General features: G+C 58.6%; 2 protein-coding genes across 2 annotated transcripts; one reads left to right on the forward strand and one right to left on the reverse strand.

Moving 5' to 3' along the window:
- Positions 1 to 481: 481 nt before the first annotated feature.
- On the reverse strand, positions 482 to 5,296 carry mcm6 (minichromosome maintenance protein 6; the record flags this gene model as incomplete). Its single annotated transcript, XM_002946827.1, has 11 exons — positions 4,666 to 5,296; positions 4,410 to 4,488; positions 4,035 to 4,197; positions 3,672 to 3,775; positions 3,116 to 3,349; positions 2,763 to 2,921; positions 2,328 to 2,492; positions 1,878 to 1,993; positions 1,293 to 1,473; positions 876 to 1,049; positions 482 to 691 (listed from the first exon to the last, which is right to left on the reverse strand). Exons 1-11 carry the CDS (start codon positions 5,223 to 5,225, stop codon positions 482 to 484), a joined length of 2,145 nt encoding a protein of 714 aa, XP_002946873.1. The 5' UTR covers positions 5,226 to 5,296.
- Positions 5,297 to 5,651: 355 nt separating this feature from the next.
- VOLCADRAFT_86913 (uncharacterized protein) lies at positions 5,652 to 17,247 on the forward strand (the record flags this gene model as incomplete). Its single annotated transcript, XM_002946649.1, has 19 exons — positions 5,652 to 5,873; positions 5,957 to 6,037; positions 6,347 to 6,460; positions 6,808 to 6,993; positions 7,538 to 7,711; positions 8,193 to 8,471; positions 8,696 to 8,822; positions 9,216 to 9,639; positions 9,843 to 9,969; positions 10,367 to 10,511; positions 10,860 to 11,152; positions 11,569 to 12,018; positions 12,500 to 12,643; positions 12,960 to 13,395; positions 15,461 to 15,546; positions 15,644 to 15,838; positions 16,192 to 16,235; positions 16,385 to 16,586; positions 16,828 to 17,247. 19 exons carry the CDS (start codon positions 5,652 to 5,654, stop codon positions 17,245 to 17,247), a joined length of 4,149 nt encoding a protein of 1,382 aa, XP_002946695.1.
- Between the last annotated feature and the right edge of the window lie 294 nt (positions 17,248 to 17,541).

Below are 17,541 nucleotides of genomic sequence, written 5' to 3' on the forward strand. Positions count from 1 at the left end.
ACATGGCTTTTACATGGTACTATGTCCACTCTCCCCCAGGATTATATGGGTCCAGGAGCCACGACAATCCTAGAAAGCTCGCTTTGATCCACACGGCCAGCGACTGCCCTCACCTTGACATAGTTGAACTTCTGTGCCGACACGCGAACCGGCTCCTTGACAGGGAGCGCCGCGGCACCCGCTCCATCACCTTGCGTGGCTTCTGTGACCGCGGAGCCTGACGCCGGCTCCGCTCGCAGGCGCTTGGCTTGACGATCCTCGACCGGTGCATCAGCCCTGTTCGCAGGGATGGCAGATCCCAGAAGGGACCCGTAAGCAAGTTACAAGTTACAAATTCCGCACAAGTGCGGGGGTGTCCGTAAAAGCCGGGTGGGCCATGGACGGTGAATCGTTTTTAGTGCGGTTACCCCCTTAAGCGACCCTTCGCCTTGACGAGATGAGCCGGCTGAGCTCTGTACAGCAGACAACTCCATCCTCTCTCTCACCCGCGCTTTCCGCCGATCGCTCCTCCTGGCGGCACGTTCTCGTCATTGCCGGTGAGGTCTTCCTCGGTTGGCACCTCCCCGCGCTCGATCTGTGCCTCAGCCGCATCCTCGCGCTGCCTCTGCAGACCTGGTAGCGGCAGATCGTCCTCCAGGAGCGTGTCCGACTGCTCAATCTTAAGGATGGACGCGCGCAACAACCGCTTGGCCTGGAGAGCATCAGCAGCATTCAAAGGTGCGACACCAGTTTATAGTGTCTCAGTTCTACCTCAGCTATGTTGTCGGCCAGAAATAGAAAACGACTTTACCCGTGCACACCTGAATGGTGTTATGTTAATGCGTTCGCGTTTTATTTTGTTTGCCTGTACACTTCTTGGAGGTTGCATCGCCTACCTCGCGGACGTATTGCGGCTTTATCTCCTTGTCGCAGTACACCCGGGCCATGGCCTCCGAGAGGCGAATGAGCGCCTCCAGCTGGCGCACAGTAATACGGTACGATGACTGCGTGCCGGGAGCTGCGTCGTCGGCGCGCAGCTCCTTGTACGACCGTACGAGCTCCACACGCGCCTGGCAAAGGAGCCGCAGCGTATGCCGGGCACGGTACGATAAGAATCCATCCTTAAATGGGGAAGTGCAAAACCAGTTTGTCGCTATGTAAGGTATATGCCCAGGCTGAGGCTTGGAGGACGAGGCGTCCGAAAGAACCCATGCATTGAATTGATGTGAAACTCCGCATCGCAAGACTGCTTAATAAGAACAAAGCCTTGGCAAGCTATCGGAGCCTCAAGTTCTAAAGAACCAAGTAATTACCTCGGTCGTGATCTCCGGCTTGATAGAGCGGGCATAGCGGATGTAGTGCTGCAGACTTTCGGTGTCGTACGGCACGTCAAAGGCGTTCTGCTGGTAGCGGTGCACGTTTACGATGTGCGTTGCAATACGTGCATCGGTCGCCTCTGTGGTGTCGTCCACCATCACATGGAGCAGGTCAAACCTGCGTAGTAGGGTTCCATCTTTTATTTAGAGCAGCAGCGGCCACGCGCACCATGTGTCTGAGGGGAACGAAAACATTCTCTTCATGCCCAGCGTCAACGTCGCCACGTGGACCTGGCAAGCTCAAGACAAGATGCCGTTCGGTCGTGCTGGGCGACAGTGGCTCACTTACCCCAACAACGGTCAGCATAATTCCGGGACTTCCGACGTCAAAACGCATTACACAGGTGATCAACGCTGCGCCTCCGCGGGGGCCATTCCGGAATCACGACTGCTGCTGCTCATGCGGAAACACATGCCAAGCTAAGCCAAGGGCGTTTCAGGACGGCTACCCAATGCTATAGATCAAGTGACATTCTGCTATTTTTGCTATACTAAAATCCGTTTGCGATCATTCAAGCTGACCTGGATAAGATGGCGGGTGGCAGCGCCACGTTGTACTTCAAGGGTTTGGACTTGTCGTACCGGCCTCCCATGGGGTTGGCAGCCGCCAGGATGGATGCCCGTGCGTTTAGCGTTGCCTGCGGGTCCGCAGGAATGTGATACATGTCCGGATGAATGAGATATGCCTGCAGCGCTATCCAACTGTACTTCCCTTGGCATAGAGACTTACATACCGTCAAGTGGATGAAGATGGACCCCGTTCCGCGGGCCTTTATGAACGGGACTCCACCGCAAATCAGTTTCCGGGCGCCGGTGGTCACTGAGTGAAACGCCTCTGTGGACGTATACACACTCATGCTGACGACCAAAAATGCGACTCCTGTTCCTGTGTATGACCCCGAATAACCCCAACCTAAAAGCAGCCCAGTAAGGAACTCCCTGGTCCTCGTGCGGAGGCCCTGACCAGCGCACCTGGATGCCGGCCTTGGCGATGGAAATAGTCTGTTGCTCCATGGCCTCGTGAATGGCGACCTGGTCCTTCACGTCCATCTTGTCGAACTCGTCGATACAGCAAATGCCGTTGTCCGCTAGCATCAGCGCGCCCGCCTCAATTGCAAACTCGTTGTTCTCCGGCTCCTGCATCGAAAGCGAAGTCGGAGCTGATCAATCTAGGGGAGGTTGCCATCGCGCAGGTGGCCCCGCCGCTGGTGCGGGCAATAGCCTTCCAACCAAGAATTACCAAAACCGCCGCGACACGCCTGATGCGAAAAGGCCCGATGCCCAGGCTTTGAACTCCGGTCCGATTTTTAATGTGCAGCACAGCCGTTGGAAAGAGGCCACTCTGCTGCAACAGCGTTGTCTTGGTATGGCTCCCCTCCCAAGTCATACACGCCCCTCCTGTCCCACCTTGACCACGGAGGCGGTCAGACCCGCAGCCGAAGAGGCCTTGCCCGAGGTGTAAACCGCACGCGGCAGGAAGCTCGCCACGTACTTCAGGATTTGCGACTTGGCACAGGATGGATCGCCGACGATGGCGACATTGATGTCGCCACGAAGGTTGATGCCCTGCAAGAAAAATAGAACAAAACACGCAGGGAGCAAGCCACAAGGGGAAACAGGGGCCCTGCTTACTAGACACAAACGTTCGTCGCTGAACAGCCCGCAGCGTCCTTGCTTTAAGGATAGCGACGATGCAAGATGATATAGCCAGGGATCGAAGCCGCTCCATCAAACCCGGGAAAACCCTAAGTTCTGCCCACCTCAGACGTCTTCTTGTGCACGCCGCCGAACAGCATCAGCAGCACTGCTTGCTTGATATTGTCGTGTCCGAATACGGAGGGGCAGATGCTGCGAGTCAGCTGTTGGTAAATGTGGGGGTCGCGCGACATCGCTAGAATGGACTCGCCGCCGTCGTGGTACTCGGCAATGATGGCCTCACTGCTCTCGTCCACGTCAGGGCGAATATTGACCGTGCCCTTCGTCACGTCGGCGGGCTGGACGGGGGGGAAAAGACGAACCACGAGCGAGTGGACGGGGGGAGCAGCAACCAGCAGGAAGTCAGCACATGGCCCAGCTAGATTGCATCGCAGTCAATGCACACATTTGCAGGAACGAGGCGCATGCCTCTTAAGGAATCTGCCATAGTCTTCGGCCATCAGCTTTGATGCCGACGTGCTAGAGCATTGGGAAAAAAGGTAGCTGAATGCGCACAAAAAAAACCTGAGCGCAGGGTAAAATACCTCGTCCGCCGGCGAAATGCTGGCATGCAACCCAGGATGTGTGAGTCATAGCCCAAAGATAATGCTGCTTGCCCACCTGCCCCGCACATGCCAAGAACATGACTCGGTAGGTCAGCTCGCGGCCACCCGCGCCTTTGCCGAGCCCCGCGACGCCGTCACCGCCATCCCGCCGGCTGCCACCTGCACGGAGCGCGCAATGAGCGGCGCCTCAGGGTCCATTCGATCCATGTAGTAACAACACGTGTTCATGGACTCGAGGACATGGACATGAGCTGTAGCCGTGCGCAACCTACTGCTTACAATGTTAGGGTTTTTTTTCTCTCTGGTTGTAGCAGTGACAGCAGCAGCAAAGGAGCAACAGCTGCACTAAAGGAAGCATGTTTGTTTTTGCACCTATCGGCGCCGGCACCCAAGCCATGTACACAGCTGCAAGACCCACCTTCCTTCAATTGCACCCTCTCCCCGGGGGCTGCCAGGGCTGATACGTCCGGCACCACCACTAGCTGGCCCGTGAACACCATCTTGTCACCGGCCTTGGCCGTCTCCACCGCTTCGTGCCGCATGATAACGTCCAGGGTTCGCGGCAGGCTGCCAGCTGGCACCTATATGGGATTGAACGTAGACAGCGGGGGCAATACGCAGTCCTTTGCATTGCTGTGCGGCGGGTGAGACGCCTGTGGAGAGGGATGGGAAAGGGGACGCTGCAGCGGGCTACGTGCCCATCTGGTGGCAGCTGTGTTTGCTGCGCATGACGGCTTTCCATGTCCTGAACGACAGCTAGCTTAGCTTTAATCTGGCCACTGCCTTCCCTTACCTCCTCCACGGCCTCCTGGACCTTCAGGCGCTGCCAGTCGCAAAAGACGGATTGCTCGCGAACAAGTGACCAGTGGTTCCTGGATTAGGGGATTAGGAGGTTGCAACGGGATCTTGACCGGGCGGAACGGGAACTCAGGATTGCAGCTGGTACAGCTGTTATCGGGGGATGCTGCTGCTACAGCCAGTGCTGCTATAGCCAGTGCTACTACAGCCAGTTGAAACAAAGCCTGACACTGCAGATGCTGAGAACTTACTTGTTGCCGCATGAAGGGTTGGTGCAGAGGATTGGGGGTGAGTACTTGAACTGTTGCGGGACGCCGCGGACCACGGTGTTGCACTCCAAGCATTTAAACGCGCCGAAGAGCAGCTCCGGTCGCACTTCGCTGGACCGCGTGACAGTGCCAGCGAACGCGGTGAGTTGTCCGAGCTTGCTGGTACGCAGGTCACGCATGCGCTGGGGCCAGGCGCTGACGAAGGCTACATAGTATTCACGGGAGTCAGTGCTGTCGACAAGGCCTGGCTCATGGTTTCGGATGAAAGCGTGGAGAGCCTTGCGAAGCGTGGGCTCAACACGGTTATACTGAGCAATCACGTAGGAGCAAAGACCCTGATCATATGCGTTCAGGTGGCCAATGTGCACGTAAAGCGTGCCCTTGTCCTGGGCTTTCAGCTCGCGGAGAGCATTTAGATAGTGTGGTTCCAAATCCTCATCTGTCTCCTTATAAGTGTCAAGGAAGCCTAGAAAATGCGTTTCCGCTAGCTCCGGTGTCCATTCCGCTGCGTCGGCAAAACCGCCTGTATCTTGCCGACTCATGGCTAATTGGCGGGAAGACGCCCTTGTCGGCTGCAATTAAGCGAGGGTCGATAAGCACGGGGACTCGGTCGTAAAGTCCGGTGGTAATGGTCCTTGGTAAGTTCGGAAACAAGGGCAAGCTCTTTCGCGGTCTTTTGTGCATTTGCGATGCCCGTACATAGGAGCAACCAACAACCGTTCCTCCAAACATCCCGCCTGGTTGCTGTCCTTCATAATGCATTATGCACCGTGCCAGGCCTTCGAGCAGATCACATAGAACAGCTCTTCGGCTTAGCAGGGCACCAGACCCCGACGGAGCGGAACTGATTATATAACCAAGCATTTCATGCGTGACATCGCTGTGCATAAACATAAAATGTCATAGATATTGATAGTCACTACCCACTTTCGCATTAGCCTCCACAGTCCTTTCGTCGTGCCTCAAAAATGCCTCCTCGCTTGGTCGCCGGGCCTGGAGGCCCGTCAGCCAGCAAAATGCTCAAGAAGGAACGTATCATCCAGGTATATCAACCTTCTATCCACGGCGCTAATCACGCGTTGGAGAGGGCTGACGTGGGTGTATTGGGCACGGGTATCCAGGCGCTCAGCAGGATGAATGACAGGGACACACAGAAGGCTGCTGCGGAGGATCTCCTTTCTATTGTCCTGGTAAATGTTGGGCGGGGCTGCGGTGATTGTGTCTGGGTTGCCAGCCAGACACGCCGCTTTCCACCCCTGAACCGTACGTGCAGAATATGGACCAGGAAGGCCTGCTCATAATCATTAGCTGCCTGTGTTCAACAGGTTCAGAGCATAAGGTCTTTGCCCGCAAGGTCAGTTTCGGGGAGACAGAGGGGCTCCGTTTCGCATGTCGCACAACGTATTCCCCCAACGAACTTACCCTGAACTTTCCCTGCTCAAGGAGTCTAGTAGATCGCCGTAGCTCCCACGTAGTGGGTAAGCGGAGGCCTTAGGCCGAGTCGGCGTCCGTCTGTCCGCATATAATCCACCGCCTGTCTGTCTGTCTGTCTGTCCATCTGTGCCGTACGCCTACATACTTGTGTGTGACAAAGCGTGCTGTGGCCCGTACATTCCCCAACTGTTGTATATCTTCGAGATATGCTCTTCAACGGACCCCGCAGGAGTGTGCTCGTGCCATCGGTGTCATCGCCAGCGAGGCCTGTCCCCTGCGGGAGCAGGCTCTCCAGCAGCCCCACCTAGGGAAGATGCTGGGCCAGCTGAGGAGGTCACTTCAGGTGCGAAGCAGGCGAACAACGCAGCAGGCGAACCGCAAAGAGCGTGCCGCCCCCAACTTGGCCCAGACGGCTGCCACGTACCCGTTACCCGTCTCTATTATGTGGTTGAAGAGGTGGGGGTTTTCCCTCTTGCGGTGTGGCCTTGGCAGCGCCCCCCAGAGCCGCCCTCCTCAGTCAATCCTCAAGCCGAGGACGCACCCGCCGACAAACAAGCCCTCGCATCTTTAGCTTCTAAATTGCCCGTTTGCTCAAGCCGGCCTTACCACACGTGGATTAGTGCTTCTCGTGTGCTGTTCCATCGCTCCGTCTCGTCCTGGTCTCACCCCGTTGTTTCCCTTCCCTGCCAGGACCCCGACAGCGGTGTCCGGGAGGCCAGCAGCGAGGCGCTGGCGCTGGTAGCCCAGGGGCTGGCGCAAGTGGAGGCGAACGGGGCGCAGGGCAGCTTGAATAACCCTGTGGTGAAGCTCATCTTCGACTGCCTCGCAGAGCAGAAAAAGGAACTCAACGCAGCCGCCTGTGCGGCACTTGGCCTGGTAGGTATGCTACCTGGCAGGCAGCTACCAAGGAGTCCTGACCCGACGCGTTCGGCTAGTAGCCGGGCTTCCCGTGGACTCGGAGTTTGCGGTGTGGGAGCTGTGGGCTCGTGTCGCTGTTGCGGAGGCGTGGCTGGCACGGCCTGCAGTTTATTAGCAGCCTGTGGGAGTGAAGTGGACGTGAGGGTATTAGCAGTTCAGTGCGCGCTTGGCGTTGGGGCAAGTAACTGTTTGGGGAGATGATACGGTACAGAGCCCGGGCCCTCGGTCGTTGGGCTGGGCCTGGCGCACAAGAGTCGTTCGGCAGGTGCACCGGCACATTATCGCGTTCGAGTTAGCCCCACATGTCCTAGGAGCCTAGGTCCCTGTGCCGCATTTGCCAAATTTTGCGTGTCGCGCCCGGCTTGAAAACAAGCACAACCCGGCGCCTTTTCCGTCGCGCAACAAAGCAGACGCCGGCATGGCTGCGCCACTTGCGCACAGCTCTTGTCACCTCCCCGCGGTCTCCTCCGCTTGTTTTTCTATTACCTTGCCCCCGGCACAGGCTGCACCCTTCCTGGGCACCTTGGACGCTTCCCTGGCACGTGAGCTGGTGCGGAAGCTCAATAGCCCCTCCTTCCAGGCACCTGCTGCGCTGCTGGCCGCCTTGGCACGGTCGGATCCTGCCACGGCCGAGCCCATCGGATTGATGAAGGCAGGTCGTTTAGAATGGGAGAGGGTAAGGGGGGGGACCCTAGGGACAAGCACCGGGCTAGGGTGGCCGAGCAACGGCGGTTTGTGCTCTTGACCCTGGAAGTACTGGTGTGCTGGCGATGAAGGTTTTGGGGCTGAGGGCAGCGGACGGCCGTGGAGTAGACTGGCATACCGCGCGGCAGCAGCCCCACAGCAACTTGTCCTGCACATGGGTGCGTCTTCGTCTCCTGGGGACTGTCCTCCGACCCTGGCTGACACAGTGACACTGGTTCTGGCCGAATCCCAAATCCCAGCCCTCTTTCATGCCATCCGGCGCCAAACACCGGCACCAAGTCAACATCGTGGCCGCGGGGCCACCACACAAACATACACGCCTGTATCACTCCGAGAATCAACGCGAATGGCTCAGAGCGAGCATCTATCTAGTCCTGCTTGGGTTTGTGTTTTCCTCTCTAACACAGTCCCCTCGCATGCAAGACCTCCTCCCACCCGTTGGTACCCTGCAGAGCGGCCCGGCGGCTTTCGTGCCGCTCCTCTCAGCGCTGGTGGGTCAGCCCGCGTCGCCACCCATGGGCGGCAACCCCACGGGCACCGCCGGCAGCGGTGTGGGGGGCGCCCTGTCGCGCCCCGACTGGCCGGTGCGGCTGGCTGCCGCAGACATGCTCCGCGCCACTGCGGCGCTGCTGGGGCCTCTCATGGAGCATGACGGCTGCTGGACTCGCGGGGATGCGAAGAGCATCACGGGCCGGGCGATCCGGGCGCTGGAGTCGTGCAAATTTGACAAGGTAGGTGGGGCGGCCGGTGATGGCGAGAGGGGGCTGCGCGCGGTTGGAAGGTCTGCAGCTAGCAGGGGGAACTACTGTGATGTGTGTTTGCCGTGTGTTCATGTATCCTTGGCGACCTCCCTGGACTGACTACCGCCACCGCCACCGCTACCAGTCTCGTCGAGGGCTTGACTCTCCCTGTCGCTTATGTTTCCTTCCTCGCATTATTCCTGGCGGGACACCAGGTGCGGGACGTCCGCGATGTGGCGCGCAACGCATTGTCGGTAATGGAGGAGCTTCACGCGTACGGCAGTGCCGGAGGAACCCTCCAGGGGTGGCCAGAGCACATCGCCAGGAAGCTGTACGGGCCAGGTAGGTGCCGTAGCAGGTGCGGATGGGTGCCGCAGGTGAAACCCAGGTGCGGGATCGAAATGGGCTTTCCTACAACACCATCTGAGCACGCCTAACATGTTGACAGTGTCCAGCAAAGAGTTGGTGCCCCGCCCTACCTTGCACGTACATCTGCATACGCGCATGACCTCACACCGGCAACACCATTCCATGCTATCTATGCTAACCAAGCCTGACCCCACGCTGCTGCACGGCTCAGCGAGGCCCTTGTCTCCCCCCTAAGGAAAACCTAAATGTAGGTTGGGAGTTTTGCACGCCGGTTACGGTTCCGCTTTTTCCTTTGCTGCAACAGATAATACTGCTTAAATTGTGCCTCACGTTGCCCTGCGCCACTCGTGACCCGATCCGCTACAGACTTGCAGCCCCCCGTGGCGACAAGTACCTTTGTAGTCCCCAGCTTCGTGCTTGGAGCAGCAGCGGCCCCTGGGCCGCCCCTCTCCGGTCGCAAGTCCCCCGTTCGACGCTCCGCCGGGAGCCCCGCCCGCCGGCCCCGCTCCGCACAACCCCAGGGCCCCCTCCGTGCCTCCGCCTCACCGCCACGGTCGTCGGCACGGTCCCCTACGCCAGCTGAGCGGCGGTCATCGCCCATGCTAGCCCGTGGGGGCTCGGTGTCGGAGCGCTTCCGGGCGGCGCACCGCGACGTTGACGTGGTTTCCGTGCACTTCCTTGGTGGCGTGGCTTCGGAGCCGGGTCCCGGTCCGGCGAATGAGGAGGGACCCGACGGGGCTGTGGAGTCGCAGCCGCTGACGGAGCTCACGGCGGAGTCTGCCCTGGCCCGGTGAGTTAAAATAGTTGGGAAATGCATGCTGGGTGGCAAGTTGGAGAGGGAGGTGGATGGCAGGGGAGGGAAGCGGGGCGTGAATGCGGCGGTGGCTTGAATTCCTGCGGTATATGTGGATGGGTCGCTTCCGGTGAAGTAAGGCGCTTTGTTCGGACCTACTGTGCTATGGATGCTCACGAGCCGCGTGCCGGGTGCTGCAGGGCGGCCGGTCACCACGATGACACACTGCCGGACGCGGCACCGGGCAGCCGCCGGGTTTCACGGCAGCCCTCCAAGGCCTCTGACAGCGGTAGGGCCGCGGACCGAGGTTTTGCCCTGGAGCCGCGGGTAGGTATGCGTGTGGGGTGGGGTGGGGTGGGGTGGGGGGGTATGTGGTGGCCAGTGTGCAGGCGCTGTTAAGGGTTTTAAGGGCCCTATGCCTCGAGGACCTGGGCCTGCCAATAGTGTAGGTGTAGAGCTGCGGGGTATATGTGGGTGAAAGCCGTGGGGAGTGTGGGCATGGTGGCCAAGCAGTGAGGGACGTAAACCTAGGGCGGCGGGAGTCTGTGGGGAAAGGGAACATCACCGCGAGGAAAGTGAGCTGGCCATGTTATGGAATGCGGAACGCGGCTTGACGCTGTCGTGCGTGTGGCCGCGGCTCATGCGAAATTATTTTCAAGCAGGTTGCTAGACCTGGTCAGTCTTGGTCTGGCCAGGCCTTGAGCTCTCCCATGTCCCGGCGCAGGTACCCTCCCAGCCGTCGAGGGGACTAATAGATGCGCCGCCGGCCACCGATGCGCTGCTCCGAAATCTGGCGCAAGACGACGATGACGCGGTGGCGGTGCTGGACTCACACGGTCCACCTACCTTTTCAGCGCATGGGATTGCAGGTATGCGAGGCATTAAGGCACCATGTGCGTTTATTTAGGAAACGATAGCAAGCTGAGGTGAGCTGGCGTTGCATTCCTGTGCACTCGACCCAGGTGACACGTGCGTTAACGCCGGCACCATGTCCTCGCCAGTACCCCGCCAGATGAGTTCATTCTCGTAGGCCTCGTGTGACACCCCCTGGTCTGATTGTAGTAGCTGGCCGCTGAAAAGGCCTCTCGAGATGCTGGTGGTCGCGCTTCGCGCGTATTTGTAGAGCCGTACTGTGTACCAGCTACTACACTGATCTTGCCCAACACCAGCAACCGCAGCCATCAACACCGCTTTACGTCCTTACCTATCCACTGCAGAACTGCCATCCGCCGCCGAGCTCACGGCATGGGCTGCCGCTGTCACCCATACCCAGCCGCCCGAGCTGCCGTCCTGCGCCTCGGCCGCATCCTCCACGGTGTCGGCGCCTGATGGAGCGGCTCCGCCGTCGGTGCCATCCGCTTTCGCGTCCAAGCCTTCCGTCAGCATCCCCGTGGAGGAGTGGGTGGCGGCTCAGCAGCGGCTTCGGAGCCTGGAAGAACAACAGCGGCAGCTCCTGGTGGCCTTTACTTCCATGACGGAAACAAACAAACAGACCATCGCAGGGCTCCAGGTGCGGCCTGCTGCGCGTGGCCATGACAGCCACGGGCTCGGCCCAAACCGAATTTTAGCTCCGCTACACGCGCAACTGCGTACTTACATCTCAGTTATCTGTCTGCCTTATTTGCGTGAAGCCAAGTATACGATGCGCACGGCCCAGGCCGCCGAACCTGCTTCACCCCTAGCGGCCTGAATGCTGGTGCTATCTCTCATCATCTTCAGCCGCCGTCTGTCCTTCATGCCTACTTCTGTTCGTAAGGACCACGTGGCTACCTGCTCGGCTACGTAGCGCACTTCAGTGTACCCGCCGCTGCTGCTACCCAAGCCTTAGTTCACCATAAGGCCCGCAGTTGCTGCTGGGGTGGCAGCCCGTTGGTAAGCCCATGATTTCCCCTGATGACGGAGATGTCCACGCGGCCCGTTCCGCAGGCCAAAGTGCGCAGCCTGGAGGCGGCGCTGGAGACCGCCCAGTCCCAAGTGACCGCGCAGCAACCACCGCCGCAGCAGCAACTCCAGCAGCAACAAGCCGGGGTCGGCGACCTCCCTCTTGCCGAGGGCGAGATGACCTGGGCGACTCGAACCATCCGCCCCGGCTCGCCAATCATTCCTCTGCTCGTCTCCAGCGGCACAACCGCCGACGGTGCCGGCGCAACCGCGGCGCCGGCCCCGGCAACTGCAGCGGTGCCGGCAGCCTCCGCAGGTTCCGCCGCCACCGACGTGCGGCAGGCTTATCGGGAGGTTCTAGCGGCGGGGCGGCTGAGTGATATGCATCTGCTGCGGCTGATGCAGCGCACCGGGCCCATCTGGGCCGACCTGGGGCCGGAGCTGTCATCGCAGCTGCTAGCTGCCTTCACTGCCAGTTTGCAGCAGGCGCGCGCGGTGAGAGGTTGGGGTGCTTGGCGATCCGGATAGGGCCCGCATGCACTGGTGGCGGTCCTTGCAAATTCCGCAGCTTGCCTAAGCTAAGGCGCGCTAATTAGCTTAAGCAAACACGTTCTTTTCTACTTTCCTGCTTCTCGTCGCGTGCTGCTGCTCAGGCACTCGCCCCGGAGATCCAATGATGCCTGCAGTGCTCAGGGGGGAAGGAAACATTGCAGTTGCACTTGGACTATTTAGCTATCTCTTCCTATGTTTTCCTTATTCCCCATTTGCTTCGCCGACCTAGAATCATTTTGCTTTATTGATTGGTCTAGCAGGCAACTAAAACATTTCGGCTTTCCTTGCTGCCGTGGCAGGGCAGCACACAATCCGTGTCCTTCCACCACGGGTTTTGCTCCCCGGCTTTGTCGCTTCCATCGTCTTCGCCATTGGTGCCTCGGCCTGACCTGATACCTCATCATCCCTTCGATCGTCCGCGCAGGACGGTCCGTTGCTGTCGCGTGTGATGCCCTGGCTGTGGCGCCTGGCAGACGAGGAGAACATCGTATTCGAGGCGCCCTTTGAGATGCGCTCGCCGCTTCTGGGGGCCCTCCGCACCGCCCAGGCTGCGGTGACCGACCCACTGGTGTGTGTGTGTGTGTGTGTGAAAGAGACCGATGCGCAGACCGATGACAGAACCATAGAATGAGAATCAACTTCTACATTCTGCATGAGCATCGTATTCAACCGTCCAAAACTTGTCAGGCTGGACCTGCCGCGCTGTTTTTCTGTCATCTTCACATGCCACAAGCGCGACCACGATCCTGCTGGGAACTGTCAGTGCCCCCTTACCTCCATCCCTCACCGTCTGCGTGCTAAGACCTCATCGCGTGTGTGTGTGTTCTTTTTAATTTGACTGTGTTGTCCCCCCCTTGTACCCACGCGCCTTCCCCGCCGTGCAGCTGTACGACAGGGTAGGGCTGTTGGTCAGCACGTTGCGAACCCACTGGTCACTTCCGGAGACCCAGTCTGCAGCTGCCGGCCAACGCGCACATCTGCCGCCACAGCCACAGCCGCCACAGCCACAGCTCCAAAACCAGCTGCCGCCACAGCCACAGCCGCACCACCAGCCGTCACCAGCGATTCCGTCTCCGCAAAGCGGCAGCGGCGGAGCGCCCCAGGAGCTGTCTTTCGGCGCCGGCTTGGCCAGGGCTATCGCGGGTATGGCTCTAGGAGGTGCTGCATACGGCGGCAACGGCAGCGTCGCGGAGAGCTCCAAGCCAACGACGACTGCGGCCCCTGCCCTGACGCCCACGGAGGCGCAGTCTCCTGGGATGGAAGCCCCGGGGCTGCCGGCGGCAACGCCTCGCTTGTCGGTGTTGCGCAGCTCCCAGACGGGTAGGTCGCCCAGCATCGGCACGTTGATGGGGCAGTGGTCGGACCTTCAGAGAGACTTCGCAGCCATGTCCAGTCCATCCCAAAGGCCTTTGTCGCGGGGTCATGTGTAAGGCCCTCAGAGGCGGCTGTTGCAGGGTTGCAGGCGGTGGAAAATGTACGATCAGGAAGCGTGTTAGTAGGGTTTGGGAAGGAGGGTTAAGAGCCAAGCTGAAAATGTGTATAGCCTGAACGGAAGGGGCCTGTACAGGTAGTTGCTGCGGCCGTGCGAACTGGTATGAAGCTGCACATTGCACATTGAGTCAGCGAATGTCCATTGTTTTGTAAACTCGTGTATGCGCCTGTTTTGAAGTACGTGTCCCTGCGTGGCTGCGAGACGACTTTTACCGCCCGCGACATTTAGGGCGCCGCCGCATGGTTCCATGAAAGGATAATCATGGTGGAGGGCTCGCGTAATCTGCATAAGGAGTGGCTGATAGGACATCATCTTGAGCATCAGCGTATGCCGTCGCCATGTTTGGGCGCGCAGAAGCGTGTTCACACCACAGAATGGAGTGCGCACGTTGTCCCGTTGGTCGGAACACCGCACAGTGAAGTGCAGGCACAACGGTGGACAAGCTGCACCGCCATAACCTCTGCTGGGACTAGACGGGTGACGGTGGAAATTAGGCAACGGAGTATCTATTAGTGCTGGTGCGCGCTCAGCGGGTCTCAGTAGGCGCTAGGGGCGGCGCCCACTATCCAGCGGTTCCATCCGGACCATTGCCGTGCTCTCTCGTAGACCTTTTGGGGTTGTTTGCCTGTTGGCTTAAGAGGGCATTTAAAGCGATGCACTAGAACCCTGATAAACTGTATTCTGTTTCATAAACTGTTGATTCTTTTCATTTCGCTGGCGCAAAAACTGGACGGAGGGAGGTGATTCTTTGTTACGTGCAAGGCTGCCGTGTTGTGGGTGGATTTCGTTCTTGCTTCAGGGTCGCCTACTAGGTTTACTTTGAGCCGTAGGTTGCGCGGCATTGAAATGCAGTCGGCCAGGTGATGCAATAATCTGACGGATGGGTATGGCAGATGGCCATTGAGTTTATTGTTGGGAGCGTAAACTCGGCCTAGGAGGACGGATACCGTGGGGGGTTGTAAAGCGGATTTCCGTACCTGCCAACGGAGGTGATTGGGGCTTCTTGTGGAGCACAATAAGGCCATGTGCTCTGCATAGAGCCCCAAGTAAAAGCTTTATCGGTCCCTGAGCCCTGCGCTGCCCTGCCCTGCTATCGTGGGCCGTCTTCCCTCTGATGAGCTTACCGACGACAACCGGATACAGCTTGTCTGCGACCGGACACGACCTGGGGCAGATATTTAAGTATGCAGACGACACTGATAGCACGTGCAACGTACCGTACATCAAGATGCTGTGTTTATTCGCTTTCCAATGCCCATGCACATCAACAATTTGGTCTGCGGGCGCAGGCGCATGATAATGTGGCATCACCCCATCCCACGAACTGGGCGCCGACCCCCCTGACGAAATCCGAGGACCCAAGCTGAACCCCATATCAGAGAGCCTGTCATAGGCCATCAGCCGACGAAGCCGCCAGAAATATGAAGAGCAGTACGAAAGGTGGAAGTACGAAAGGCGGAAGAGTGTACGGGAGGTGGCAACGAAGGGACAGACTGCCACAGACAAGCTCAGCTGAATACTAGGCCAATACTCAATGCACCTTGGCAAAAAACGACCTTAACCTTGCTTTAGTAAGTTAACTGATACACCGTATCGGTGGTTTACTCGCTGTAGACATATTCTTCACCAAATTTCATTTGCTTCCTGGCTTGGCACACAGCGTACAATAGCAAACCACTGTATTTGATATGTATGCATAACTGCATTAGGATATGTGCGAAGATGCGCACGGCGAGGTTTTGGACGATGTATTCCTGAATGAGCTTTTCGCATATCTTGATGACGACTGCCATGGAATGAAGCCTGATGCGACTGCGAGGAGCAGCATGCCTGATGGACAAGCACCCGGTGGGCTCCAAAGCGACCCGGGGAACCAGGTCCCGACGTCGACAGGACAGCAGGAGAGTGGGAGCCAGAAGAAAGCCCAGGGAAGCTTGAGGGGTGGATCTCGGTCAAAACGACATCGCGATGTTGATAAGGTAAGGTAGGGGATTCGCCCTGTCGTTGGGTTTCTCTGGCGGTCTGCGTACCGAGGGAAGGGTTCCCTAGGGTTAGGATTTGTCCACCCACTTGCAGGTGAAAGAGCTGGAAGCCATAGCAGCCGCAAAGACGGAGCAGTTTGCAGCTTTGCTGCGGCGAAACAGCGAGCTCAAGTTCAGGAGCAAAATTCTGTCTGACGCCGTCATGCTGCGAGACTATCAGCTACGAATAGTCAAGTATGGGGGAGGCAGCCCATCACCCTGGCCCATCCCGGCGCTACCTGACGGCGCAGTGAGCAACGTCGCGATCGCGGGGCAAACGGACCAGGTCTTAATGCAGCTACAGCATATTAGTAGTACAGCCCAGGTTGTACATACCCCTGGAAGCGTACGGCTGCTGTTGGCTCCGGAGCTGCTGGTCGACGTTGAGAATTCCGAGTATGTGCTACGGGCTTTCGGAATGAGAAAACGATTTTGCCAGGGTGCGGCTTCCTGCGCTTGGTGCGCCATGAGCTTACACAGCCACTGTGAAGGTGGCTTAGATCAGAAACGCGCTGATCCATATAGCGGTAGTAGTTAGCGGCTATGAATGCCGGGTTTGGCCGCCGCGCTTTCCTGATGCATTTCCTTATTGACCGCGGACAGTTCCTCTGCCCAAAGCCCAAACTCCCTAACCATCCCCCTCCCAGGTGCGCCAGCGCATCAGCTATCGTGTGTGATGGCCCCAAATGGCTCATCTGGTCGATGCTTCTAGCCCCGATGTGGACTTCTAGTTGAAAAGAATATGGGCATTCTAAGGACTAGGCCTGTTTGCGCACATGCATCCTCCGACCCACAGCGTGCGAGCGATGGGGCGGCTGCAATTGATTGCCAGCTGGAAAGCCTTCGTGCAGGAGGCAGGCTCGCTGTTGCTGGCGCTGGAGATGAACCCGGCTGACGAGGCGGCGGCACACCAGATTAAGAAGCTCGCGGCAAAAATCGGCAGCCTATGCCGCCGCATATCAGTCCTTGCACCGGATACCATGATTGCCGTGTCTCAGGTGGGGTCTTGGCATCACAGGGCGTGTGGGAGCAGGGAGTGCGATGGTCACGAGCTTCGAGGCTCTGTACAAGCACGCGCACTGCGTTGTGCCGATCGCCCTCAACCTAGGCGGCCACACACCTCGAGGAGATAACGACACGTTGGGAAGCAGGTCAAGATTTGTGTCAAGATTTGTGAACTCTCCGCCCCCTTCCGGTACTCTCCGCCCCCTTCCTGAACGCCTGTTTGCTGCCCGGCAGACGCACCTGGAAACAGACACGCTTATGGCGCCCGACCCGGGCTTTTGGGCACAAGTGGTGCAGGCACTGCGGCTAACGGAGGAGCAGCTGCGCGAGATGTGTGCCGTGTACGAGCTGTTCAGCGGCATTATGGGTCGTATACTGGCGGAACGCCGCGCCATACAGGCCAAACTTTCGGCGGGGCTGCAGACGGACCCGCGGTCCATGGCGGTCGAAATGCATGTGCCGCCGGAGGGAGAGGTGCTGCCTGTTCTAGAGCGGAGTCTGCGGAAGGAGAGCGCGGCGCACTTGTTGGTGCGATCTTTCCTGTTTGGTCGTACACTTAGCATCGTACAGTTTTGCAGGGCAGCGTTGCATTCCTACCCGTTTTTCCCCAACGCGACGGGCTTGGCAGCGGCTGCCGCAGGCGTCAGGATTTGATGGTGCCGAACGAGCCTATAAAGAGATATTTGCTTTTGTGAGGAGACTAGGCTTTGAGTGCATCCTGGCACATCGAGTATACTTTAGGGAATGTGGTTTAAGCTGCAAGTGGCCCTGCAAGTGGTTTAGGCTAAGCATGCTGTGTGTTTCAGGTGGTAGCCCTGCGTACAGCTGGCGAAATTCTATCTCACCCGCGGCTGCTTCTGCCAAGCCTCGTCATTGGCGGTATTGAATTCATCTATGAATAAGCGGCCATTTGAGCCAGGGAAGTCCTCGAAGACACGTACTGTGTAC

This window comes from Volvox carteri (assembly GCF_000143455.1).
Source record: "Volvox carteri f. nagariensis unplaced genomic scaffold VOLCAscaffold_4, whole genome shotgun sequence".
NCBI classification, from domain to species: domain Eukaryota; kingdom Viridiplantae; phylum Chlorophyta; class Chlorophyceae; order Chlamydomonadales; family Volvocaceae; genus Volvox; species Volvox carteri.